This window comes from Prorops nasuta, unplaced genomic scaffold (genome assembly GCF_024137725.1).
Source record: "Prorops nasuta isolate Cenicafe-Biocafe unplaced genomic scaffold, Cenicafe_Pnas_1.2 PNAS00011, whole genome shotgun sequence".
In the NCBI taxonomy this organism is placed as follows: Eukaryota; Metazoa; Arthropoda; class Insecta; order Hymenoptera; family Bethylidae; genus Prorops; species Prorops nasuta.
The window spans coordinates 5,653,459-5,681,246 of NW_027116808.1; the positions used below are offsets into that span (position 1 = coordinate 5,653,459).

The window sequence follows — 27,788 nt, forward strand, 5'->3', positions numbered from 1 at the left end:
AGTAAAACGAGCTTTTAGCTGATCATACGTATGGTTGTTAAATATTTTCAAATGCTAACATAATTCCAAATGAACCTTGTAGAAACTACTTTTAAATGAGGGTTATATAGTTCAAATAAAGATGCCATTACATAAGTGAAATAATATTTGATATTTATCAAATTAAAAACGTGCTTATGCATTTTAAGAGCGTCCAACGAATGTCTCAATTAGTTTTAAGAAAATGTTATAATACATCACACTTCACACGTTACAAATGGTTTCTTAAGCATAATCATCATTAAATTCTTCATTTTCTAATAATTAACTGGCCAGACTTTTAAAATCCATTATATTATCTACAAATAAAATCCTTTTTTAAAAAGGAATCTAGCAGTTAAAATCTTTGTGCATATTCTTAGATAGATTTAATAATAATTTAAAATTGTTAAAAATTTAAAAAATGATATATATATTTTCAATTTGACCTTAGAAAATTTGAAAAGCTTGCACGAGCTTTAACTTTTCAAAATGTAAGAGCATAAGTATGTCGGATGACGGATAATTTTGTTATAAAGAAAATTTTAGCTTATCATGTCGCATATCTTTTATCTTCTCCATAAATCTTATATATTGAACGTTCAACTAAGTTCGATCAGTTAATTTTTAAAAAAGTAAGAAATTGACGATAATCGTGCTCAAAAACCATTTCTAAGGTTTATAAAATTGTGTTTATTAAAATTGATTAACTTTTTCAGTGGACATTGTGAAAATCCATAAATAGGTCCTTTATTTTTTAAAATAAAGAATATTGTTCCACTGTGTGGTAATATATTCATCTATACTATGTAATTCAGATATAAACTTAAAACCTACACAGTGCCAAGTTAGATTTATGGAGGCTGCAAATTTAATGGAAGATTTTTTGTATAGTTCTGTATTAAATGATTCAATGTAGATTGAAAAAAGCCTACATTAATAATATGCAATTTATTTTTTAAATTTTAAATGCATTAGGCTAAAAATACTGATCTCAAAACAGTGATCAAAATACTTTGATGACAACTTACCTAATCATTCTTAAACATTAATCACTTTTTTTATTAGTTAATTAGTATTTAATAAATCGATATTTTTTCAATCAATTTTATAAGTTTAATATGAAAAAGAATTTAATATTTGTTTGTGAAAAAAAAACTGTCGTGTTTTCAACATGGACATTTTGTAAAGATAGTAATTTAACGTATTCCTTTGATTAAGTATTAACGGGAATCCGTATACCAACATTAAAGGACGAAAACTATTTCGCATACAGCTTTGTCATTTGTTGGCGGATTGTAAAGTTATTACAGGTTTTTGGAAATGCCAGAAGCTTATCTACTAAGTTACGTTAGGAAAATTAACAAAAAATGAAAAAAAATTTTTGTTTAAATAAATATATTAACATTGTTGAGAAACAACAATTAAATCGCAAAATCCGCCAACGTACTTCTCTAGATAATGTTCTTACGTTTCCAAAAAGCCCACAAAGTGCAAATCCGCCAACAAATGACAACGCTGCATGCGAAATAGTTTTCGCCCTGTAATGTCGGTATACGGATTCTCGTTAAAGTAACTTATAAAATATTAAGTAAATCGTTTTTTTATTCTAGAAAATTTAAAGTTGTACTAATTACTGCAATAGAACTTTTATTGAAAAAACTTGCCACTGGTCGACTGCCCCCCCCCCCCTAATATTAGAAAAGCTATTTTATTTCTAACAAATTTTAATTATATCCTAAAAATATTAATGTTAAAGAAGATGAAAAAATTCAATTCAATATTTAGATACACGCCTTGGCAGAAAATTAATAAAGAACTGCGTTTTACTTATTATATTAAATCTATGTAGCCAATATATATCCATTTAAAACGTAGTTTCTACAAGGATCACGTTTGACTATAATATTAATGTTTGAAAATAATTTCAGACCAAACTAGTGAGTTTAAAATAGCTTTTATCTACAAGTAAAGCAGACATTGTATTCAAGTAAAGCGGGGCTAGTTGGGTTTCTCTGATTAAGTTAGGACACTGTTTTCCTTATAAATGTAGATAGATACATAAACATGTTATTTTAGGTAATTGAAGCTATTATTGGTCTGATTAAACTCACATAATAGAGCTTAGTCTTCTTAAATCGCTTAAAAAGAAGTACAAGCATTTTTAATATTATATACAGGGTGTTCAAAAAGTATCGGGCTTCTACACAAATTGAGAATGAAAGGTTTTTAAAGGAAATACTACGGAAGAAAATTGTAGGGTTTAAGAAATTCTATGTGGCAGTACTATATATTTGACCTTTTATAACCTCGTGGAGAAGATGTGAAGGTTATCATGGGTTTTTAAATGGCAACTCTACTTTTATAGCATATTTTTGTAGCGTATCTCAAGAGATTTCCAAAACAGTATATTTATTAATAATTTTATTTAGTGGTTCACAATAGATATTTCGATTTGAAATTCCATATAGGTATTGGTTTGATGAATGTAATGTACGTGAGAGACTCTGTCTGTGTGTGTGCTATGTATACAAATGCACAGTCGTTCTTCTACTTATAATTTCAAGTCGTAATATCTAGTGGTCGGTTAGTTGAAATAGTATATTAATATAATCTTTTGAAAAATTCTTTAGATAAGCTACAAGAATATGCCATGAAAAATTAGGGTTACCATTTAAAAAACTCATGGGAACCTTCGCGTCTTCTCCATGAGGTTATTCAAGGTCAAATTTCTAGTACCGCTACATAGAATTTGTTGAACCTTACAGTTTTTGTTTAATGTATTATTTCCAGAAACTTTTCATTCTTAAGTTATGAGGGAGGGGGGGGGGGGGGTCCGGAAATTTTTGAACACCCTGTATATACAGGAATTGAGTAAAATTGTTTTATTCTATTCTACTTTAATCTAGACAACAAATTTGTATATAGGTTGGAACATATAAAAAAAGTCACTGAAATTCGTGTAATATTTAATAAATTACGAATAATTATTAGTTATATAATTTTCTTTCATTCTTAAATTACAGACACAAATATGTACAACTAAATGTGTTGGGTATAAGCTGAGATATATGTCGAGATGCGTGTTCCAACCAGAGTTGCCAGAAATTGCTCCTTTACAGCTAATTTGAAGAAAACAATTACGTATCACGTGTATATATGTATATATATATTGTATATACATCGTATATATAGGAAACATGTTTGTGTTTTGGCTTTAAAAGAGTAATTTCTGGCAACTCTGGTTCCGTGTTCCAACTCGCCTCGTGTTCATCGGAAAATTATATATTACCCAAAACATATCATTTTCATAATTATCTGTTTATTTTAGAGTGGATACGATGTAATCGCTGTCAAAACTGAGCACATTCTAAAAGCGCACTATTTATATAAATTATACATTGTATTAGTTAACAATGTTTATATAGTTATTATTTAATATTGTCTTAGGGTATATATATTTTTTTATTTATTTTACAGTTTTCTTTATAGTACTCAGTTTGTCATATTAATTGGCCCAACGTGGCCCACCTTTGAACATCCTGAGCCATTTGTCCTGTCCTATTATTTGCAATTGTTTACTTATTCGATGAATAAATACTTCAACATTTTATAGTTGCACCGAGGAAGTTAGTTTAAAAACAAATTATCTTTATGGCATCAAGTTTGTCATTATATTAATAACAACTAAATTTGTAACTTTTAAATAAAGTGCCCTGATTAAAAGTTAGATCTGCTCTAATCGTGATCAGATGGAAGTAACAATTAAGATATATGAAGATAATTTTATTGTTGCATTTTCATGTCTGCTAATTTGTTGTAAAACAGGCTAATATTGAATAAAATAAGCAGACAAATATTATGTAAAATGTATATTTAAGAGCGAACGTCGTGTAGTGTTATGATAAAATAATCATTTTTTACCATTTTTTCCGTGTTAAATAAACATATACCTGATACGCTCTTTTGTTGAATTATGGCTTTTTCTAACAATACTTCCACTTTTTGAAATAAAAATACTGCAGAAACATAAGTGTCGTATAACCAAAATATTATGTTGTGCTCGCACGAGCATTTTTAATTGGTACGAAGTGTATAGCTTTGTCTGAAAACAAAACATTCTCTCTCTCTTTTTTTTGCAATTTTCGTCCTGTTTGCTTTACTTTTAAACCGTTATATTAAACAGCAATTCGTATAAACATTTTCGAAACGAGTAGCTTTATTTTAAAGGGAGTTTTATTGTTTTTAAAAAAAATATCAAAATTGATTGAGTACTATTTGAATTGTGTTAGGCTAATTTTCAAAACGTCGTTTTATGACAAATTGGTCTAAAGTTTCCATAAACAGAAAAAGTAATGCATTTAGCTGGTAGTACTCTAACACATTACATACAGCTATAAAAGTTTCTATAAGTCTATAGTCAATGAGAATTTTGATGTTATATTTTAAAGGTAATATTTTGAAACTACATATTATTCAATTATTAAAACAAAACAAATAAGTTTGTCAACATTTCACAACAACTCTTCTCTTAGTAATTAGGAAAATAAAAATGACTCGGTGAATTTTTCTAATACCTGACTGACAGATTAAAAACAATCACGTCTCTAAGTATAATAGAAACTAGGATTGATTTATTGCATTTGGATTTCCCAACTATAACTCTTGCGCCAACTCGCACCGGTTTCTTCTGTTTTACTACTTACATTACAATAAAAATTTTTAATAAAAAATGCTTCAGGTAGGATTACATTAATATACACATTAATTGTCAACAAATTATAAAAGAGAAATAGAGCGACGTTAGTTATTCGCGTATCATTAATAGTTATGTATTTATTGTATTCAGAGTTTAGAACTAAATAAGTTCCAAAATGAAACTTCAAATGCAATGAAAATTACACCAAATTCTTTGCATTATAAATATATCCCATGATGCTTCTTGCAGAATGCCGAAAAGTTAATTTTTTGTGAAGTTATAAACTTGATTAATAAGTTAAAAAAAAGAAATGTTGCACAAGAAAGATTTCCCCTCTCTCTCTCTCTCTGCCTTTATTTATTAATATTTAATAAAAAAGATAAAACGATGTAGATTTAAATTAATATTTAAATATTCTAGAATATAGAGAAAAATTGGAAAAGATATCGAGTAAACCATTTAAAGTTTATTTCAACTGCAAAATTAGTCTGTTTTTGAGGACAAATTTAATTAACAATTAGATTTTGCAAAAAATATTTTGTTGATATTTATCAAATTTTACATCTTTGTTATTAATGATTAAATTAAATATTCCTTAAATTTTTTAAAACATTCATTAACATTATGTACCTTAAACCTTATTATGAAAAATAACACACACATACACAGTGATTTCGAACATATTTTATACACTTGTCAATAAAAGTTGCAACTTTTGTATTTAAAAAATTTAAACATATCTATTATCTTATTATAAATGTAATCAGAAACTTATAACTTTTACAGTGAATTTTCTTCGTTACGCATAAAATTTTCGAGTTATAAGTCAAGGTCTCATGATAAATACTGCATTTTCGACCTTCTCCGACTCATTTTTATTTTTCATCTTCGAAGAAACTCGATGTTCGCCCAAAGAATGCATAGTTTATTTTTTTATCATTTCCGGTTAAATTTCAGACTGATCAAAATTTTTACCAGCCCTCTAGCTCTCATATCCCAAATGATAAGGCATCTCAGCTTACTTCACTGGACTATAAACATAGATTTAGGGGAAAGTAGGGTAACTGTGTGGCCCTTTAAGCGAAAAATTAAATAAATCGATAAATATACAAGTTATAATTATCTTTCGTGTATTAAATGATACGTTAGTTAGTCCTCTATACCATATAAATCAAACTTTGGTATTACGTGAAAACAAATATAAATTTTTATCATAATTGCAAGTCCTTGGTGTTCGCAATTTCCCGACAGATGTGGGGTAAATATGACAATCGTGTAAATTGACATTTATAGATATTAGTTACTTACAAAAATCACATATATAGCCTCTAGATGTGGTTTCGCTGCTGCTACAATTTTCGTGTGCCCATAAGTTGCAACTTCCAACTATAGCACAATATTCAATCTCCAACAGAGGGGTTTTCGTACTTTTCCTAGCAGTAAATGCAAAAGTATTCATTTTTCTTGTTGCTTTTTTGAATTTTGTTTTCTTTAAAATTTACTTCTTCCCCCTCCCCCCCTTTTTCTATCTTTTATTTATTTTACTTTCAAAACATTTCAGATTTCTGACTCCCTGTTTAACAAATATGTTCTCATGGGGTAAATGGGAACGTTCCTAATTACCCCACTGAAAGTGGTCGTAATTACACCAAACAGTAAAAATATACTGCTTCGTTTTATATTTATGGATACGAAATCAAATCGAAAGTTTTCAATATGTTAAAAATCCTTATTTAGTTTGTAGAGAACCTACCTCTATATTGTCAATAATGAGATAACTACGAAGCTACAGGATACAATTACATAAAGTTCTAAAAAAATTACATTAAAAAGAATGAAAACACAAAAGTGTGTTTAACTTCAACTGAATGTGCGAAATTTCAATATTAACGTTTGTCCAGTATTGATTATGACTCGTGCTGTGACTAGACTGAACGAGACCAAAATATGACCTCCCTCTCTGTCATACCAAAATTATCAAGGCCACAATTACCCCACTCTCTCCCCTAATTATACAAATTTCAAGCTTACATCTGACCACACGTTCGGTCACACTGGCTTTCTAAAAGTTAACCATGTGCAATTGAACTTGTTCCAATTTTCATTGATTTTTCTACTTATTCTTCATTCTACTTTGAAAATATTTATTTTACAGACTTGAAACGAGTTGCTTGGCCTCCGCCACCGGAAGATCAGGACTACGACTTTGTTGAGCAAAGCCCAGTTCAAGCGAAGGTAACACTCGATAAACATTGATGTGAACAATTAATTTGCTACTTTTCCCTTCTCTTCTGTTAATTATATTGTATTTGTTGTTTATGCATTATTGTCGTCCACTATTACGTATAGGAGTCTCTTTAAGTTTAACCTTTACGCTGCCTCCTGTGACAGTCCTTTTTCGGACTTTGGATTGTAATTTGGTGTTTTACCTCGCCAGCGATTAATACAGGATCTGAATGGACTGAGAATAGTCGTAAGATGTAATAATAGAATTATATGTGAAACCTCTCAAGGATGATTGAGGAATCATAATCCTTAACTCTTTGAAGCATGCAGGTGCAAACACCCAATGTTATCAATTTGATTTTTTGGAATTGGTACGGAAACTGTCAAAGCCATTTTTAGATTCAATTGGTGGAGGGAAGGGGGTTAAGTTTAGAATTAAAAATGATAACACAAAGTAATAAAAACCTAAATTTTTAATAAACATAAAATTACAAAAAAAAACAGTAGTTTTTATGTATCCCAAAGTTTTTAATTGATTGAATTAGCAGTTATTCCGATATAAACTTGAGGAGCAACTCGGGCGTAATTTAGGCTGCATTTATAAATGTTTTTACAAGGACCAAGCTATTAAGGGGTTAGACCACTGTAGAAGTTAAAAATGAAACGCGATCTTTAACATTTTATGGAAGGAAGAAAAATAAAAAAATACTAAGTATATATTTTATTAGGTATAAATTGAAATATAGTATAACAAAATTTCATTGAAAAATATTGCAAAATAGTGGCGCCAGAACTATTCTTCTGAAATATTGACTTTTTCCACGGCACGCAGCATTTTAACTTCAACAATTTTAAATATTTTCTTTCGAAACTTAAATCAGATCTTTAAAACAACATTTCGAAGAGAAGTACGTAGGGAATTTTAATACTATTCATTTTTGTATCATTGGCGTTTATTTAAAGGAAGACTTTCAATTTTTAACCCAAATAAATGGTAATTATTTGTTTATAAAAAATGTTTAAATTGACCAATCGAAATTTCCCTAGTTATTTCTCTTCGAAATGTTGTTTTAAAAATGTGATTAAAATTTCAAAAGAAAATATTTAAAATTGTTGAAGTTATGCTGCGTGCCGTGGAAAAAGTCAATATTTCAGAAGAATAGCTCTGGTGCCACTATTTTTTACTACTTTTCAATGAAAATTTTTTATATTATATTTCAATTTATACCTAATAACATATGTACTTAGTATTACTTTATTCTTCTTCCTTCCATAAAAAATAAAATACCAAAGAACGCGTTTCATTTTTAACTTCTACAGTAGTTTAACCCTTTAAGGGGAATCCATATACCGACATTACAGAGCAAAATTTTTGTCAAACGTAACTCCGTCATTTCTCAACGGATTTTAATGTTTAGAAACCTTTTTGAATACGCCAGAAGGAGATCTAGAGGCCTATGTTGCTCGAATTTTGAAAAAATGAAAAACTGAAAACAATAGTTAAATTTTAAAATTCGACCAATATAGGCGTCTAGATCTTCTGTCGTTTTCAAAAAGGTGCCTAAACATTTAAATCCGTTGAGAAATGACGGAGGTACGTTTGATAAAAGTTTTGCTCTGTAAGGTCGGTATATGGATTCCCGTTAAGGGGATCCATGACCGAGCAATAATTTCAATCAAGAAAATCTTCTAAACCATTGAAGATATAATTTTTTTAATAAGGAGTAAATTTCCTCTATTCTGTGTTTAAGGGTGCTACAGAGTCAGTTTTTCGTAATTCGTAATAAAAAAAACAAAACAAAATTTTAAACAATATTTTTTTCATTTTAAATAATTTTGAAAAAGATAGACTATAGCGCCCTCGAAGTCCTCGAACAAACATCAACAAGTAATTGCATACCAATATATGTATAGGAAATACTCTTATAAATTTGGAAGGCATTCTGGACTAATTAATTCTGAGCTCTTATATGAAAAAAATTATTTTTTTTTTTTATTTCCAAAAGAAACCAGGGTTTTAGCACCATTATGCACAATAAACTAAATATTCTTTTAAATAAGAAAATTTTTTATTCCCTATATTTTATATTTTTTCAATTTAAGCTCTGTATCAATTGTGGATCCTCTTAAATGATGTCAGCAAAAATTCCGCTATTAGAATATTATGTCAACTATAATTGTACTAACTTTCAATTAAAAATAACCAGTAATTTTGACATAATCATTTTTTAAGTAAACATTTTGGACTTGAGCTTCTATTGGTCCAATCGTGATTTTTTTTTGAATGCATGTTTTTTTACGCACTTTTCAATATATTTTGTCATGGTTATTCATATGTAAAATTGACTAGAATACAAATTCTACAGCAATGCATTTTTGCAGTTAAAAATGCTGTAAATTTTAAATTAAACAAATTTCCTTTGCAGCATTTACTTAGTATGTCAAAATTTGTCGATTCCAGTTGGCTTCATACATTTATTTTAAAAACTGCCAAATTCGCATCTACTTGAAATTTAGGGAAACACATTTAATTTTGCAGTAGGCTGCAATTTTGAGATATGAGAAAATGAGCGTAGAATAATATATTATAATAACACAAAGCATTCTCCAGTGAAGTCTCATTAATAATAATAATGCATTTTTTGTACTTATTTAGTGAGTATATAAATTTTTCAAGTTTCTTGATATTTCGTATAATTTTTTACAAGGAAACAATTAATTTCACATTTTCCAATGTAACTATATCATGTTGGAAGTTTAAATCTGAGCAAGTTTGGAAAAAATAATCTTTCCTGTTAGATTAATAAAAAAAGAGTTATTTAAGAAAAAAAGAGAATTGTTAATTTTGTAATTATTTTTGCAACAAAAAAAAACTTTCCGACATGACTTTTATTAGAGACATCAGAGTCATTTTGAGGATGCTGTCATCTGACGATTCCCACTATAAAATCCAGGTTGGCATGAACATCCCAAAACAATTTCCAACCTCCCAACTAAGATCACACTTACTTACAATTTCAAATGAAAATATCTAGTGAATAGTTTGGTGAAATGACATATTCACAGAGTGTTTTGGAAAGCTCTTGAGATAAGCTACAAGAATATGTAAAAATATGTAGGGTGTTCTATTTGAAAAGGTAAAGGTGATCTTCATATGACCTTCAAATAATATATCAAGGTCAAACCAATGGTACTGTCTGATGCTCCCCTCTAAGTCACAAAATTTTTGGTTGAAACATTTTTTTTAATCCATTGGGTATCAAAGTATTTAGTTGGAAAGTTGAATTGTGCACACCCCCGGTATAATAACTATGTTTGTAGTTTTTTATTTGAGTTTACGCGCACAGCTATTGAACTGTCAAGAATGAGTGAGGAATTTGAAAAGCTGTTTTTCGTTAAATCGATAGGAGACGTTTTTTAAAAATTAGTACCTGTTATTTTGTCCATATGTCGTGGCAAAATGAAACAAAACTGGGGCAAGTTATTTCACAAACAAAAAATATTAGAGAATGATAAATATTTATTTAATGAAAGCTACAGGAAATAGGATAATATAATATTTTTATAAATTTATATAATTCTTTGAATAACAAAGGATTATTTAATATTTTTTGTTTTAAACAGTAGAAAAATGACTAATTAGTCGATGATTGTGCATACAAATTTTGACATTTAAACTTTGTGTGATCAATTTCAATACAGTTTTCATGTGCCTATAGTCATTGAGAATTAGACACAATATTCATTTTTTGCCTAGCTTGCTTTCAGAAAATGACGCAGCAGATTAGACAGTAATATTCTACTTCGTCATTATTGTAATTTTTGTTATTTTGATCGTTCAATACTATTTTTTTTATTTTTGATAACGGTGTTGCGTCCTAGAATCCGCAATAAGAAAGAGGCTCAATATGAGAACTGCAATGTCATCTGTCGCCGCTCCCGCTTCCTAGAGTCGTTAATATATATTTGTATATATTGTGGATCTATTCCTACTGCTCTGAGTGAGTGTGGAGTGTGTGGCGGATGGTTCACACCGTTATTACACATAGTTGTAGTGACGTCACAACGTCTCCAAAACACCGAGTACTTGAGCACGGTTTATCTCGTAAACAAAGCACGAGATAAATCTGTGTAAAAGAACTACTGACGTCATGAGGGATGGGGAAGAGGCGATGTAGAAGTTTTCCCCACCATCGAAAAACTAAGGCCCAGGGTGATCGACACACCTGCGAATATTGATACTCTCTATATAACTTCCGTGCGGAAAGTTTCATACCGAACAATAATCTCGAGTTTCAAAGGGATAAGACCCACACCTAATTTTTGCTCTCCTTTCCTTCGATCTTGTAAAGAAAACGCACTGCTCCCCGAAAGTCGCCTGTGCGCTGGGTGTTTGTGTGCGCGGAAAGTGCATCTTCCGAGGAATTGAGAAAACCGGGGTTAAGGTGCTGACGACCTGCGTTAGGGCGAATCACGAAATAAATCAGAGGTGCAAGTCGCGTAAGGTGCTATCTCGATATTCTCAAGTGAGTCAAGTTCTCTTATACTGTGGTGTCCGAAGAGGGTCTCTCCCTGATAGATCTCTTGAATAATTAGAATTACAAATATGTATACAGGGTATCCCACGAACGATGGCCTTACCAATACCATCGGGTAGGGGACCAAAATCTAAGTAAAAAAGTTGTAAAAACTTTTTTCCTAGCACCCTTGGTTAAAAAGTTATTTGCAATTAAAGATTATCGATTAAAGTAGCCTTTCTTAAAGAGGAAGATTGTTTTGGTCGCATTTTAAGGCCAAAAATGCTAAGAGATTCTGTGAATTAGAATACTAAGAAAAACACAATGCCAAACATCCACTTGAACTTATTGGAGTGGTTGAAGGCCGATCGGAAGTTTTGAGTGCGAGCGCCATAAAAACAATCAAAACATAAACACACCATTACAATAGTCTCAAGTGGATGTTTGGCTTTGTTTTTTTCTTAGTATTTTAATTCACAGAATCTTAGCATTTCTGGTCTTACAATGCGATCAAAACAATCTTCCTTTTTAAGAAAGGCTACAGTCATCGATAATCTTTAATTGCAAATAACTTTTTAACCAAAAGTGCTAGGAAAAAAATTTTTAAAACTTTTTTACTTAGAACTTCATACCCTACTCGATGGTTTTGTCATGGCCATCGTTCGTGGGACACCCTGTATAAATATTAGAATAAATAAGAGAGAGAGAGAGAGAGAGAGAGAGTGGTGTCACCGTCGTCTTCGTCCTATCTACATCGAAATATACATGTAGAAATAAATAAGTTCTTCTGTGTATTTCTTTTTCCTTTACAGTGCCAGATACTAATGTCAGCTCAGTGCAGAATCAATAGCAGAAGGTTCCCATGCGCTCGAGATAAATTTGAGTACAAATATTTCTTGGCGCTTTAAATATAAAGTACGGTGCGTATGCATTGCATGGTGCCGTGCCTTTGAATTGTTGCGTGCGCGCCATAACGTACTCAACGCTTATTAACTCTATATATTAGCCATACCTAAATTGTAATATTTTGTAAAATAAATAAATTAAATTCCAGCACGCAACAACGGGATCCCTCAAGCATCTTTTAGATGTAAATTTCCGGACAAGACTAGGACATTGTTTGAAGACCGACTATCAACTCATTATATTGTTTTGACAAACTGTTCTTTCTGATAAGTGACTCAGATTAAGGAAAACGATATTTAAAAAAATTGTGACTATTTTACTAGAAGGGATAGCTTGCGAATTCAGTGAAATGATATGATGAATTTGAGAAATCGGTTGTTAAATATGTCGCATTGTTGACAACAAATATCAAACTCATTATACTATTACAGTGACGTCACGAGCTGCTTTGCCTAATAAGAACCTCACATTTTGAAAAAAAAATTAAATTGCCTTTTTTGGTTTTTACAAAATTTGACTGATTTACCGGAAGAAGCATTTCCTATCGTGTATACATATAAAACAGTATAATGAGTTGAAAATCGATCTTGAAGTAATACTGTAATCTAGTTGGGAAATCTTTATCTAAAGTATGTTTAAAGAATTCCGTTAAGCGTTTTTAAGTCCGCTCTTTACGATTAAGCTATTTAAAAAATATAAAAATGTGAATTTTTACATTTTTTTTAAATTTGAAAGAAAAATATGTAATTTTTTCAATATTTTCTTCATTAAAATTGTAGAATTTTGTGGATAAAAAGTTATGTTTATATTATTCAATGTGCCAAACGTGTTATTAAAACATTTACCTTAACGAGATCCCTCATGCCTACTTTATCGACAGTACAAGTCAATAAATAATTAGTTTAATACAATTTAAATGCGAAGCAAATTGAACAAACGGACGTCTTTAGGACAAGGTGCCAGTCCTACGAATCAAACGAGCTTAAAAATACTCAAATTGGATGAAAAATAAGTCTGTACCATTGCCCCGCGTTCTTGAAGAGAGGTCACTTCTGGTTAATTTCACTTCAAAATCGCGGGACAGTGGTACAGCGTTATTCTTCATCCAATTTGAGTTTTTTTAAGCTCGTTAGACTCGTTAGAACTGACAAGTTGTTCTAAGGACGACCGTTTGCTCAATTTGCTTCGCATTTGAATTTTAATAAACTAATTGTTTATTGACTTGTACTGTCGGTAAAACACGTGTGAGAGATCCCGTTAAGAGTAAGTAAGCTTTATTCCATTCCATGAAAGTGTAAACTTAAAAATTAAACATAATTTTTTGTTAATGCCATAAATTATTTATAGTTTTTGCAAACTCTTATAAGTACGTAAATACTAATGATTTTCTCTTCATTTTATTACAATTTCTTTGATGAATTGGTAAATATTTAATTTAGGATCATGCCATATTCTAGTTACTAGAAACTAGAATTTGTCTAGTGATTGGCTAGTTTTAATGGCAAGTCTATTTAGGCGAACATTACGCAAAATGTATTAGGCAATAAGTGAAGATAATTTACGACATAAAGAAAAATTATTCTTAATTTTTTGGTTTGTACTTTCATAGAATGGAAGAAAGCTTATTTATTCTTAAACGACCTCAAGTTCTTAGATCGAAATTTCCAGAGAAAACTATGGCAACACTTGAAAACCTATTTTCAAGTCATTTTGCTTTTCCAGTGATGCAACAAACTGCTCTATCTAATAATACAGTAAGATTTTCAAACATCGAAAAAAAATTCTTATAATTGCTTTTTTAATATAATACTTATTTTTTTAACTATCTTATTAAGCTGGATACACACTTGAGCACGAACGTGAATAAGGCAAGCCAAGACCGAATCAAACGCCTCGCCTTAGCCTGGGGATGAATAATTAGTATCTCGCACTGAGACAAACTAAGGCTTGCCTGGATTCTGATCCGGTTCCAATCTTAAATTCAAACGAGGCAAGCGTGTGTTTAAATTGATTCAATTATCAGCCATTTTTAAATTTCAGCTTGTCATATTTAATCGTAATGTCATCAAGCAGTGATGAGTTAATAGCTTGTTGAAGTTTTTATATAATATACAGTTTATTAAAAATAAAACAAAACGCTTTGGCAATCAAAACTTTATTCGGAAAGTGAAAAAAGATTGATAAAGTAGCTACCCTTATGAGAAAGCATTTGGCAGTGGACGAGAATCGGTGCAAATTTCAAAATTTTGTGAGAATATCAAAAGATTTTAATTATCTTCTAAGCTCAAAGGATAAAATATGTAAAAAAGATACAACTTTCTGAAAGGCAATCATGCCTAATAATAGATTAACAGCAATTTTAAGGTTTCTCAAAAGTGAAGTTTTATTCACCAGCTTACAGTATCTATTTAAAATTTCCAAGCAATAATATTGGAAACAATACTAGAAGTAATTGAGTATTGATGGATTTCGTTAAAAAATTATAAAAGTATTGTGGTATTTATGGTCTTATAAAAAATTAAGTAATACAGACAAAATTTATTTTGTATTAAATTTGCCAATACACTTTTTAAATTTCTGAATCTACATGAGAAAATTGAGAAATGTATGCGCTTGTACTAGAACAAGAAGAAGAATATTCGCTTGGAGAACGAGTTGGTGATCAGGTATAATTAGTAACTGCTGAAGGCTAATTATATTGTGGTATAAGCTACAAAATATGTGGAAAATTTATTTGTGCAGGAAATAATGTTTGATAACTTGTAGATGTAAACTGATGTGGAAAAGTATAAGTTTGAGCTTCTTATGTTCTTGAATCGATAAATTCTTATAGAGAATTATAAAATGGCATTCTTATGTCAAATAATAAATCGTGGATTTTGTGTTGAGCATAAGCTCAAAGGCGTCCATCAAAGGAGCATATTTTTTGGGTTATAAAATCGGCAAACGCTACGGATTCATCTTTTTCCTTCTCAGGACGACTAACTGCTTGATTTAAATACCCAAATGCTTTTGCTATTCTAAAATCTTTATTTAATATTTTGCATTTTGCTCTTTATGTTAGTGGCGATTTAAAAGTTTTTTTTTCGGTAGAGAGGGTGTTCCTTTTATGGGCGTCGCAAATCCTTCTATATTTTCGTCGTCAGTTGTTACATTTTCAATAACATCCTCCATTTCTTTATCCCCGCATTCTAAATTCTGTAAAAGGAATCCTACAAAAAATAAGCTTCGCTTGTAAAGAAAGAACGGCAAGTACATAAGTCGTATCTAGCATAATTAATATAGTAATATATAAAATATTTTAATTAAAAAAAATAGTGAAATCAAAATGTTAGGCAAGTATAAATTTTTGTTACCATGATGAAAGTTAAAATTTGGAAAAAGGAAAATAGTAACACAAAAATTATACTTGCCGGTGGCCCATTGTATGCAATCGTATTAAATAGCCATATTTTTAACTTATGAGAAGCAACGCTTAAATTGCAAGATAGCGACTTACACATGAATATTACGGGCCCGGCAAGTAAAATTTTTGTATTACTATTTTCCTTTTTCCAAATTTTAACTTTCATCATGGTAACAAAAATTTATACTTGCCTAGCATTTTGATTTCACTATTTTTTTTAATTAAAATATTTTATATTACTATATTAATTATGCTAGATACGACTTATGTACTTGCCGTTCTTTCTTTACAAGCGAATTTTTTTTGTGGGATCTTATAACGTTTTTTAAGAATATAGGAGTTCAAACTAATCAATTATTTTAACTAATTCAATCTAACAAAACATTTTCCAACATTCTCATCGTTCCATAATGTAAAGTTTCAATTCAAAATATTAATTTATTATTCTATTAAATAAAATACAAAATATTACAATGATGAATTCTTATCATAGTTACACTTTTAAAGGCTTTTAACATAGTATTCACAATAACTGTTTGAATTTTATTTCCAACATTTTATACCCAAAATCACCTTAAAGCCTTTCGCTTTCAAGAATATGCTTCTAAATTTATCTCTAAATTTACCTTTTTCTTAGGTGTTACTCTCACTATCAACTTTCATTTTGGCTCTTTCTCTGCTAAACTAGTGCCGTTTATTTATTCTTTTGATTAATATAAACTGTAAAATATATACCAGTTAATACAATGGAAGCCTATGTTTTTTAAGTGTACTGCTTTCAGTTTCCTGAATTTACACACTGTATGCTCTATTACATGTGAAATATTGAAATAATGAATTCCTTTCATATTTACAAATCTACAAGATTTTATTATAATTTTCATCAACTATATGAGTTCTAAATCCAAAATTGTATGCCCAAAATCACCAGCAAATCCTTCCCTCTCAAGGATTTTCTTATGAATTGACTCATTTTTCCACGTTTTTCTGAACTGTTACTCGCAATATCAACTATGAATCAGGGCTCTTTTTCAAGCAAACTAGTGCCATTTGTATTTTCTTTTCATCAATATAAACTAGAAAATACACAAATTAATGCAATGGAAGCCTCTATTTTAGATATACTGCTTTCATTTTCCCAAATTTATTCACTGTATTATGTATCGCATGGAAAATATTAAAATGATGACTTTATTTCATTGTTTCACTTCTAGATGATGTTTTCATTATACTTACTATTTAATTGACTTATATATTTCAAAAAGTTTATGCCCAATATCACCTGCAAGCCTTTCATTATCAAGAATTGGCCTCCAAATTTGTTAATTTCTCCACCTTTTCCTTAGATTTAACTCTCACCATTAACTTTGCATTAAGGCTCTTACTATGGCAAACTGATATCATTTCTGATTTCTTATATTTAATATTACAACTCAAGCCTGCACAATAAACACGTTATTATAATTCAATCTGAAATAAAATCTCACTAAGTTCCAAAAAATATATTACATATTATATTATAAAACTCAATGTTATACTTATAAGAAATTAAATAATTTTTTTGCAGATATTAATAATTTCTTTCTACTCTGATTAGGGAAGCGTAGATAAATATTTGGTTTTAATACTTTTTTTATATTATAATTGAATATTAAGTAACGATTAGCAAATATTCATCTACTTTTCTTTAATCGTAGTAATAAGAAAGTTTTATTGTCTCCTGGATAATTATTTGTATATATGATATAACTTATCGGACAGTTAAATTCCACATCAGTTTAAAGAAAAAACAGTTAAACGTGCATTTTGTTCATGATTTCAACACCTGGAATTTTAGCATATGATTTTCAAATACCTTAACAATTTCTTGCAATTAATATGCTCCTGATAATCACTGATGCACATAAATGTTGAAAGTATACTTCTCCTTGGCTCAGTGTTGAAAATATGTAAATATTAATCTTATTTCATCCAGTCAGCTCTACTATCCTCAGCAATGAAAATAGAAATGTTCTATCTTAATTTATCTGAAAAAGAAATTTCACAAATTACCACAAAGTATACTAACATCCTGTATTATAAAATATAATGTTATACTTATCTAATAATTGTCAACTCCTTATGTCATTATTATTCGAATATATTTGTCATTTTAAAAATTAAACTCATTCACTAACATAATAATGAACATTCTCACTGCATTAAATATACATAACCTTACATTACTATTGACAGCAGCGTTGCCAAGTCCGCCATCTTGAATAGTACTACGCTCTATAGTAAGTGAATTTTGATATAAGGAATGCAGAATTGCAGACTGCACAAAGTATACTGCCAGCGGAAATACGTCAGTCGCCATCTTAAATGCAGAACGTGTAACGTCTTGGTTCACGAGGATTGAATTTACTATACAAAACCGTACTGTTCGTAGATTTACCGTTTCGGGGACTATACGTTTGACTAGTTTGCCCGGGACCAGTCGCGATTCGATAATTTGTATTAATGAAAATTCGGAGATTTATACCTGTATTCCGTTGAGGCTTGGCTTCCTTGATGATAAGGGTGAAATCGGGGAAGAAATGAAAACACTGGTTGCACTTCGATAGCGAAGAATAGAATAATTATTATAAAACAAACTACAAATTAAACTGAATAAAATGTGTAATACTAAGTAGTTCGAACAGAAAATAGAATAAATCGATTTTGGAGCACTGGTGTGCTTGGGTTTGAAGAAGTAATTAAAATGAATGAATGCAAAAACTTAATTGCTACGTTTTCTTAACCTAGAGCTGGACTCTCTAACCCTCGGAATGGGGGGTGCGCGTTGAACTAAGGCGCATGACTTAGTTCCCCCCACTATTTTATTGGGATCCGGCTAGTTGCCATAGTATATGCTCCCAGAGGAAAGAGACGTTACAATAGTTGAGTTCGGAATTAAACTCTTTTCACTCCGACGGAGCTTTCCCTAGAATTCCCTATTCACTCCGTCTAGTAATTATGTGTCCGGGAGCAAGTTAGAGAGTGAATAGGGAATATGGAAGAGCTGTGATAGCTAATTGCTATTCTATCCCCACTTCTAAAAGGAAAATAGGGGTAAGGATAAATAAGAAATATTGGCACTAATTGGGAGCTCCGTCTGACTAGTTTAAGCGGGAAAGAAGCAAAATTGACAAATGTTGGTTTCATTATTTTGGAATTAAATTTCAAACGTTTGTTTATATAAATCTAAGGGCCTGATAAAGTAAGTGAAAAAAAATTTAAAATAATACAATATCGTGTATAGTTAAAAAATTAATCTTTTATTTCTTTTTAACAGTTGTTATGAATAATGAATATAGTTCGTGTAGACTCTACCAATTTTAATTTAATTTATTTTGATAACTGTCTTCTTTCGATTAATTGCAATAATTTAGTAGTACAGCAAAAATGAAAAATTCCAGTAGCAACTTTATCCCTCCATATATTTTTAATATAATTTTATAAACTACTCACTACTTTTTTCTTGCAGTAGGACATCCATTTTTATTTCATCAAAATAAATTAAATTAAAATTGGTAGAGTCTACACGAACTAAATTCATTATTCATAACAACTGTTAAAAAGAAATAAAAGATTAATTTTTTAACTATACACGATATTGTATTATTTTAAATTTTATTTCACTTACTTTATCAGGCCCTTAGATTTATATAAACAAACGTTTGAAATTTAATTCCAAAATAATGAAACCAACATTTGTCAATTTTGCTTCTTTCCTGCTTAAACTAGTCAGACGGAGCTCCCAATTAGTGCCAATATTTCTTATTTATCCTTACCCCAATTTTCCTTTTAGAAGTGGGGATAGAATAGCAATTAGCTATCACAGCTCTTCCATATTCCCTATTCACTCTCTAACTTGCTCCCGGACACAGAATTACTAGACGGAGTGAATAGGGAATTCTAGGGAAAGCTCCGTCGGAGTGAAAAGAGTTTAATTCCGAACTCAACTAATATATCAAAAATTATATATATTATATTCACAGCCTGTCACCGTGAACGGCGTGAACGAAGACAAATGTTAGTATACGGAAAAATAAAGTGTAATAAAGAAATAAGGAGTAGTGACAGCTTTGATCTATCTGACAGCTGAGGTACTTATGGTATAAGTGAATAAATAAAATAAAAATGCTTTTCCTAAATTGATTTTTAATTTTTATAAAATGGTCAAATGTAGCCATTAATTAATTAGATTTGTTAATAAATACAAAAAATGCGTTTTATTATAACAAATGAGTTGAGGTAAAATAAACTCAATGTTTTTATATTAATCTGTTAACAAATGCATTTTTTTATTTATTATTGAGTCCAATAAGTTAATGGTTATTAAAAAAAAAATTCCTTGTAATGAAAAAAAAAATGAAAAAATTTTAAACTTCACCAAGACTTGCACCCGTGCCCACCGTATGTCAAACGGAAACCTTACCGCCTGCGCTACAGCGCTCGCTTGCTATAGCAAGAGCAAAACAGCCTTTTAAAGACTGAATACTATTCTTTCATTAACTCGTCATAAACGATCAACAATTGGCTGTAATAATAAATACATTTATATACACAGCATTATTGCACTAAATTTATTATGTTTTTAATTTGAAGCATACATTTTGCATGCAGATACGATGGTTTTAGGGTAATCATTCAGTACTCTAAATACATTAAGCTGTTCATATGCTCCATTGTCATAAATTAATTAAATAATATTATAATATATGTTACACGTGTAATGGTATAATTTATGATAGATGAGCATATGAATAGTTTAATGTATTTAGAGTACTGAATGGTTACCCTTAAATTATCATATCTTCATGCAAAATGTATGCTTCAAATTAAAAACAATAAATTTAGTACAATAATGCTATGTAGGTAAATGTATTTATTATTACAGCTAATTCTTCATCATTTATGACGAATTAATGAAAGAATTGTAGTCAGTTTTTAAAAGGCTGTTTTGCTCTTCGTACATCAAGTGAGCGCTGTAGCGCAGGTGGTAAGGTTGCGGTTTGTCATTCGGTGGGCTCGGATTCAAATTTTGATGAAGTTTAAAATTTTTTCATTTTTTTTTTCATTACAAGGAATTTTTTTTTTAATAACCATTAACTTATTGGACTCAATAATAAATAAAAAAATGCATTTGTTAACAGATTAATATAAAAACATTGAGTTTATTTTACCTTAACTCATTTGTTATAATAAAACGCATTTTTTGTATTTATTACCAAATCTAATTAATTAATGGCTACATTTGACCATTTTATAAAAATTAAAAATCAATTTAAGAAAAGCATTTTTATTTTCTTTATTCACTTATACTATAAGTACATCAGCTGTCAGATAGATCAAAGCTGTCACTTACTCTTTATTTCTTTACAATACTTTATTGTGGTATGGTACAATAATACCTAACATTTGTTTTGGCTCACGGACCATGCATTATGTATTTTGACATATTATGTGCTGCCATTTTTCATGTAGTAATTAGAAATATCTATATTGCGGCCCCTCTACAGTCTCTACCCTCTGACGTATTTCCGCCGACCAATAGTATCAGCAGCGACTATAGCGTAGTACCTAAAATAGTACTACGCTATAGGATATGTCGCTTTTTGGTACTACGGTAGTACCGAAAGTACTACACTTGGAAACTCTGATTGACAGTTAACAAGTCGTGGGATTAGTTATATCGATTACATCCATTTATTTGCAAGCTCACAACTATAGTTTCGTCGTTGAGTATAGTTTGTTGGAAGGGATGTGAAAATGACGTCACTTTCCTCAGCGGCCAACTGCAGCCCGAGACGTACAGAATCAGCCTGGGACATCCAGAACTCGGGAAGAAAGAAGGGAGATGAATTTCAACTTCGGCATATACAGGGTGATTCTCTAACGGCGGGACATAGGAGATTGGTGTTAGTTGATTATAGCACCCGGAATGATGAAATCCAAGAACCCTGATTGGTCAATATCGTATAGTGCCAACTTAAAATAGGCGATTACCAATAGTTTGATACAAAAAATGAGACCTATCCACCATTTTGGTGTAAAAGTGTTTACACACTTTTCGTAAATAGATGCAGAAGGAAATGAATGAGCTGTCAAAAGTAGTGATGATTCGGATTAATTTGTGATAAATGTAACTTTGGCAAATAAAAGTGATGATTATAATAAAAAGAGGAGATAGGGAAGAACTTGGTTTTCATAAAATTTGTTATTTAATGTATTAACCATGACTGACTCAATAAGTTCAGTCAAAGCCTTACATTACAGCGTTTCCATCTTCTTTAATAATCAAGTGTATTTTTGTAACAACAAACTCAAAGTTCTTGTTATACCAGTAGACACAATGACCTATCAGATGTTATCCATTTCCATCAAAGAAAAACATATTTAAGTTATCATTGAGTCAGTCATGGTTAATACATTAAATAACAAATTTTATGAAAACCAAGTTCTTCCCTATCTCCTCTTTTTATTACAATCATCACTTTTATTTGCCAAAGTTACACTTATCACAAATTAATCGGAATCACTACTTTTGACAGCTCATTCATTTCCTTCTGCTTCTATTTACGAAAAGTGTGTAAACACTTTTACACCAAAGTGGCGGATGGGTCTCAGTTTTTGTATCAAACTATTGGTAATGGCCTATTTTAAGTTGGCACAATACGATATTGACCAATCAGGGTTCTTGGATTTCATCATTCCGGGTGCTATAATCAACTAACACCAATCTCCTATGTCCCGCCGTTAGAGAATCACCCTGTATATAGCTAATAGAGTATGAGATCTCTGGATTGCGTGAACCGATTTTAATGTTTACGGGCTCAAATGAAAGGTTTTTCAAAACCATTTTAAGTAAAGCTTTACTTAAATCATGACAATTGATCATTCATAGAAATAAATCGGTTTGAAAATTGGGACGGCTAAACTTGCTGTATAAGTTACACGGTAGTGCTCGGCGGTATAGACATGTCATTATCTACTTTTATATGTACTTGCTGTCGCGACACTACCGTGTCTCTTGACAAAACATTATATAGCCAAACTATATAGTATATACACTTTAAAATACGTGATTAGAATCAATTGATATATCGTGTAGTATAAACCAAGTAGATTGTAGCTGAAGTTCCAATTAGTTACTACTCATTTTAAATGTAATACAGCACTTTATATTAAAATTATTATTTTAAAGGTTCCATCAAATGTGGAAGAATGGTATAAGATTGCATTAGATTTTAATAATACTGGAATTTTCCTAACTGTGCTGGCACAGTAGATGGAGAACATATTTTATTACAAGCTCCAATAAATAGTGGATGCAAATTTTTAAATTATAAATCACAATTGAGTATCGTGTTGATGGCTGTTGTACATGCGAATTATAACTTTATATTTGTTGATATAAGCTGTCAAAGGCATATTTGCAATGGTGGCATATTTAATAACTACGAATTATATAGACACATGTGAAATGGAACTTTAAATTTACCTTATCCAACAAATCTTTCCGGAATAAATGTACAGACACGGTATATTTTTTTATGCGATACAGTATTCGCGCTTAATGGAAAATTTAATGAAACCTTATTTATGTTTTCATGAGCAAGGATCCCCTGAACACTTATTTAATTATCGTTTGGGCAGGGCACGTAGAGTTGTCGAAAATACTTTTGGCATTCTTTCCAGCGTTTTTCATGTTTACATAAACCTATGATCATATAACTGCCAAAAGCAACAAGATTTTAATGGCTACAATAGTCTTCACAATTTTTTAAGACAAAGTAGAAGTTCGAAAAATATTTATAGCCCACAAAATTAAATTGATCACAATAAAGTGGACGAAGAATTGGTACCAGGGAATTGGGCCACTGATAATGATGACTTCTTTTATAAGTTTGAAAATGTACCTCAAAAGGCATAGAGCAGAGCGGAAATATAAGGGAACGATTATTCCGATTATTTTTATACTACCAGCAAAGTACCATGGTAGAATAATTACGCTTAAACGCGTATTATCATTATTTTCAAACTCATTGTACATTGTAATAGACACAAGTATTAGTATAAATTTGCATTATTTCATTTCTACACAATAAGTATTGATTTTCCAACTTACACTCAATCTCTTCCGAGGCTTATATTTGTCTTCTAGAAATGTCATAGATTTATGTGCAAACCAATTCGATTCGTATATTGAATCGCTCCCTATAAACGAAGCTGAAAGTAGCAGCCAGAGCTAGCAGCCACGCGCTCAAATCCAGGTCGAAATCGATAGAGGGGTCCCGGATCATCTGCTATAAAGAATACTCGAATCTCGGCATTAAACTTGGTAGGGATCTTCTAGATAGCATGCCAAAGAATAATATGTATCAAATTTTTTGTATCCTCTCCCCAAAAAATTGTTACTAATTCTCTAATAGCGAAAATTGTCAATTTTCAATTTCAAATTGGCAGCTGCTATTGAAGATACGCGAATCTCGGCATGAAACTTGGCAGGGATTTTCTAGATAGCATCTGTTACTTTGAAACTGAAAATTGACCATTTCTCCCTTAAACAATTTGTAACAATTTTTTGAAGAGAGAGTACCAAAAATTTGACACTTATTATTCTTCGGCATGCTATCTAGAAGATCCCTACCAAGTTTCATGCTGCGATAACTTTGGCTTAAATTAATATTTTTGAAAATTTAAAAAGCATATAGTTTTTTTTTTGTAAAACTGCATCTTCTAATACATTAAAAATGCTTCTATCTATAGTAACGAATGTGTTACAGTCATTTAAACATTTAATTTTTTAATAACAACTAAACTTACCACTTTTCGGTGCTTACAATCAAAATTCTTGGATTTAGGAGGTCAAAATACGTAGATAAACGTTGATTGCAGCCATGGAGCTCTAATTGGGTACGGAATCCCTCTGGCTCCTAGATGTATATGCATCATTGCTGTTACATCCTGCATACGAAGTAACATTTGAATCTGTATTATCAACGCAGAGATTGGGCCGCATTTTAGGTAAAGTCAGGTAATTAGCACTCTTGATTTAGCAGGGGTTACGTTGTCTTCCCAGCACTATCGATTGCGGTACACTATCACAAGTCCTGCTAGGTAAAGTCTCAGTCTGTAATAGATTATAGTAAAACCGTTGACTTATCCGTTATGTTCAGGACAAATAATTCTTTTTTGATTTCGAAAATGATGGATGAGAGCGGATATACTGCAATCTGATACCGACTGAGACTTTAGCTAACAGGATTTGACGGTGTACTGTAATTAACAGTAATGGGGAGACAGTGTAGCCTCTACTAAATCGGGAATGCTAAACATTTGACTTTGTCTAAAATGTGACCAAACCTCCGTGTTAATAAAACTGTCCAAATGTTAGTTCGTATATAACTGAATTAGTTATTGCAAATTATATTTTATAATTTTAAGAATATTAGCTTTTTTTGGTCCCAAATTATATGTTGAGCTTTGCACCATGGCGTTAAATCCTTTTTGTCTTTGGTAAAATCTCTTACTTTCTACACAGAATAAAATAAAATTATTGTTTATTTTATTAATTTATTTTTTATTTAGTAAGCTTGACTTCTAAAGGGCAGGATTTAAAGAGTATGTTTTGTCATTACAGAGAACTTCATATTTGTTCAATTGTAAAAGATATTTTGCTGAAAAAAATATACCTTTCAATGGAACTTTTTGAGGACTATATAATTATTTAGATCATAGCACATTACTAACCAAGAGAAACAGTGATCAACACAATACTTTTCATATCAAATGAGAGGAAGCACAGTTTTCATGTAAGTTTCAGCTGAATGAAAATGATCAACGTTCACTCCCTCTGCAACTACTTTCACCTTGCTAGGCTTATTTTTCTCTCGTTAATCAACAAAACCTCATTTTCATTTCACAAAACAGGTATGAAAAGCTGTACTTTCATCTCACGTGTTATGAATATTAAATTTTTAAACTAGTTAAGAGCTCATTTTATTAGCAAATATACTAAAAAGTAATAATAGTCGTTTAAATTTGAGTTAATCCTTCTGTTTCTTGAATTGGACAATCACTCCGCACACGAATTCAGGGAATAATGATGCGAGAGCTGTCCGTACCGCTTGTCAATGTCACAATGTGCAGGTTAAGATACATAAACATTTTTTCTCCTATTAAGAGATAAATAGCGATACAACTTGTCCCTGTGTTAGTTTTAATCTCGACCGTCTTGACCTCCGCTATACTACAGATTTTGGTGGTCTTTGATTACGAATCCATACAGTATTAAATAAATATGCACAATGTAAACAGACAGATGAAATTTTAAAAATAATTAGATTAGATTGCAATTTCTTACTCGACGCCTTTTTTGAGCGCTCATTATGAATCTAATCGCAGTCTTCAACGTTCAAAGTATGGCATTCACATTAAAATTAAAACGTATCTGCAACTGATATTCAATATTAAGTCAGGCTAGATTGTATTGTACATTTTGAAATATCGAAATTTATCTTCACCTTCGCAATCGTCAGCAACTCCAAAAACCGCCAAGTAACACACTTATTTCAACTAGTATCGTTTAATAAAAAAATGTATGCTTCAAAGAGTTAATTTAACATTAGAATAGTAATAATAATAAGCGTTTAGATTCCGGTTTTTCTTTTTTTTAAGAGTTGGTAGGATGATAGATTAAGAATGAGAAGATGAATGAGGGTGGATTATTTATGGATAAAGGGTATTGTTCTCCTAGATCTTATAAAAGCATATTAAATTGATTTGGAGCAAATTGAAAAGTTTACTATAGGGTAAAGCGAGAAGAGTTAGACCACCTTTTAGAAAACTGGCTATAAATTTTTTATTTGGCAATTTAAATATATAAAAAGCAAAAATATAACGAAATATATTTACTATAATCTACAGATAACATTTATGATGAAATCTAACTTGATAACTAAAAAAAAACGCAAACATTGCAATAGTTCAACTAGCCTCCCCATTGGAGAATAGTTGGACCACCTTAGCTTTTTAGAGTTTCTTTATATGATTTGCAAGTGTTTCTTCGGCTTTGAATCCAAGCATAGAATATAGACCGAGTCATTCTAATATTTTTGTTTCATTTTTCTTTTCAAAATGGTTTTAGATATACTGAAACTTATAGCTGCTTCATTTATACCCATATCGCCTAATGTAACAGCAATAATTGCTAACTACAAGTTATTCGCTGTTTAAGTACCTTTTGGTTTTGCATTAGCCTTACGACAATAGGTATTAGACATTTGTTGAAATATAAAAACGTAAATCCATATCTCTCCTTTACACCACTGGTCCAACTATCCTCTAAAGCAAGGATAAACAAATCAGTACATATTGCAATAACTGAAATTACCGGTAAAGATCAATATTTTATTGACTTAATAACATATAAAACTTTTTTGTTACTTAATGAACTATTCAAAAAACTTGATTGGAAATAACCTCGAAAAAATTTTCAAGAAGATGTAAAATAAAGAATCCAAGTTATTTATTAAAAATGATTCAAACTAATAATCTATTTTGTAATCTTGCATAGTCACGCTTGAATATAACTGCGTTTAACCTGACAACTCTAGTGTTGACATCTTTTATAAGTTATGACTATTGGTCTGTCTCTCCTACCGGACCAACTCTCCTTGCTTTAACCTAATATCTGAAAAAAGTAGTAGTAATTTTGAATCTTTAAAGTGTATATTCGGAAAGTGCGCGCGACGAACCTGTTATTATAAAGTAACAAATTTCCATAAATACAAATTCATATTGAGATAAAAAGTCGGCGGCAGCCTAAAGGTTAATGTATAATATAGAATATTTTAATGATATGCTCGAATATGCTCTATGTTGTTGCGTCCTTTGCTTGCACGTTTGGTGTGCCCGGTGGACATATATATTAGCATATATAATATATAATCATTACTATACATAAAAAAATCTCTTTCCAAATTTT

General features: G+C 30.6%; 1 protein-coding gene across 3 annotated transcripts in view; it reads left to right on the forward strand.

Annotated features, from left to right (window-relative positions):
• The window catches only part of LOC136777786 (uncharacterized), a 77,057-nt gene that overhangs the window by 30,034 nt on the left and 19,235 nt on the right, over window positions 1–27,788 (forward strand). For all 3 annotated transcript variants that reach the window (XM_066734371.1, XM_066734369.1, XM_066734372.1), the window contains one exon: window positions 6,873–6,952. In XM_066734371.1, coding sequence (XP_066590468.1) covers window positions 6,873–6,952 — 80 coding nt within the window. The remainder of the gene's footprint in view (window positions 1–6,872; window positions 6,953–27,788) is intronic.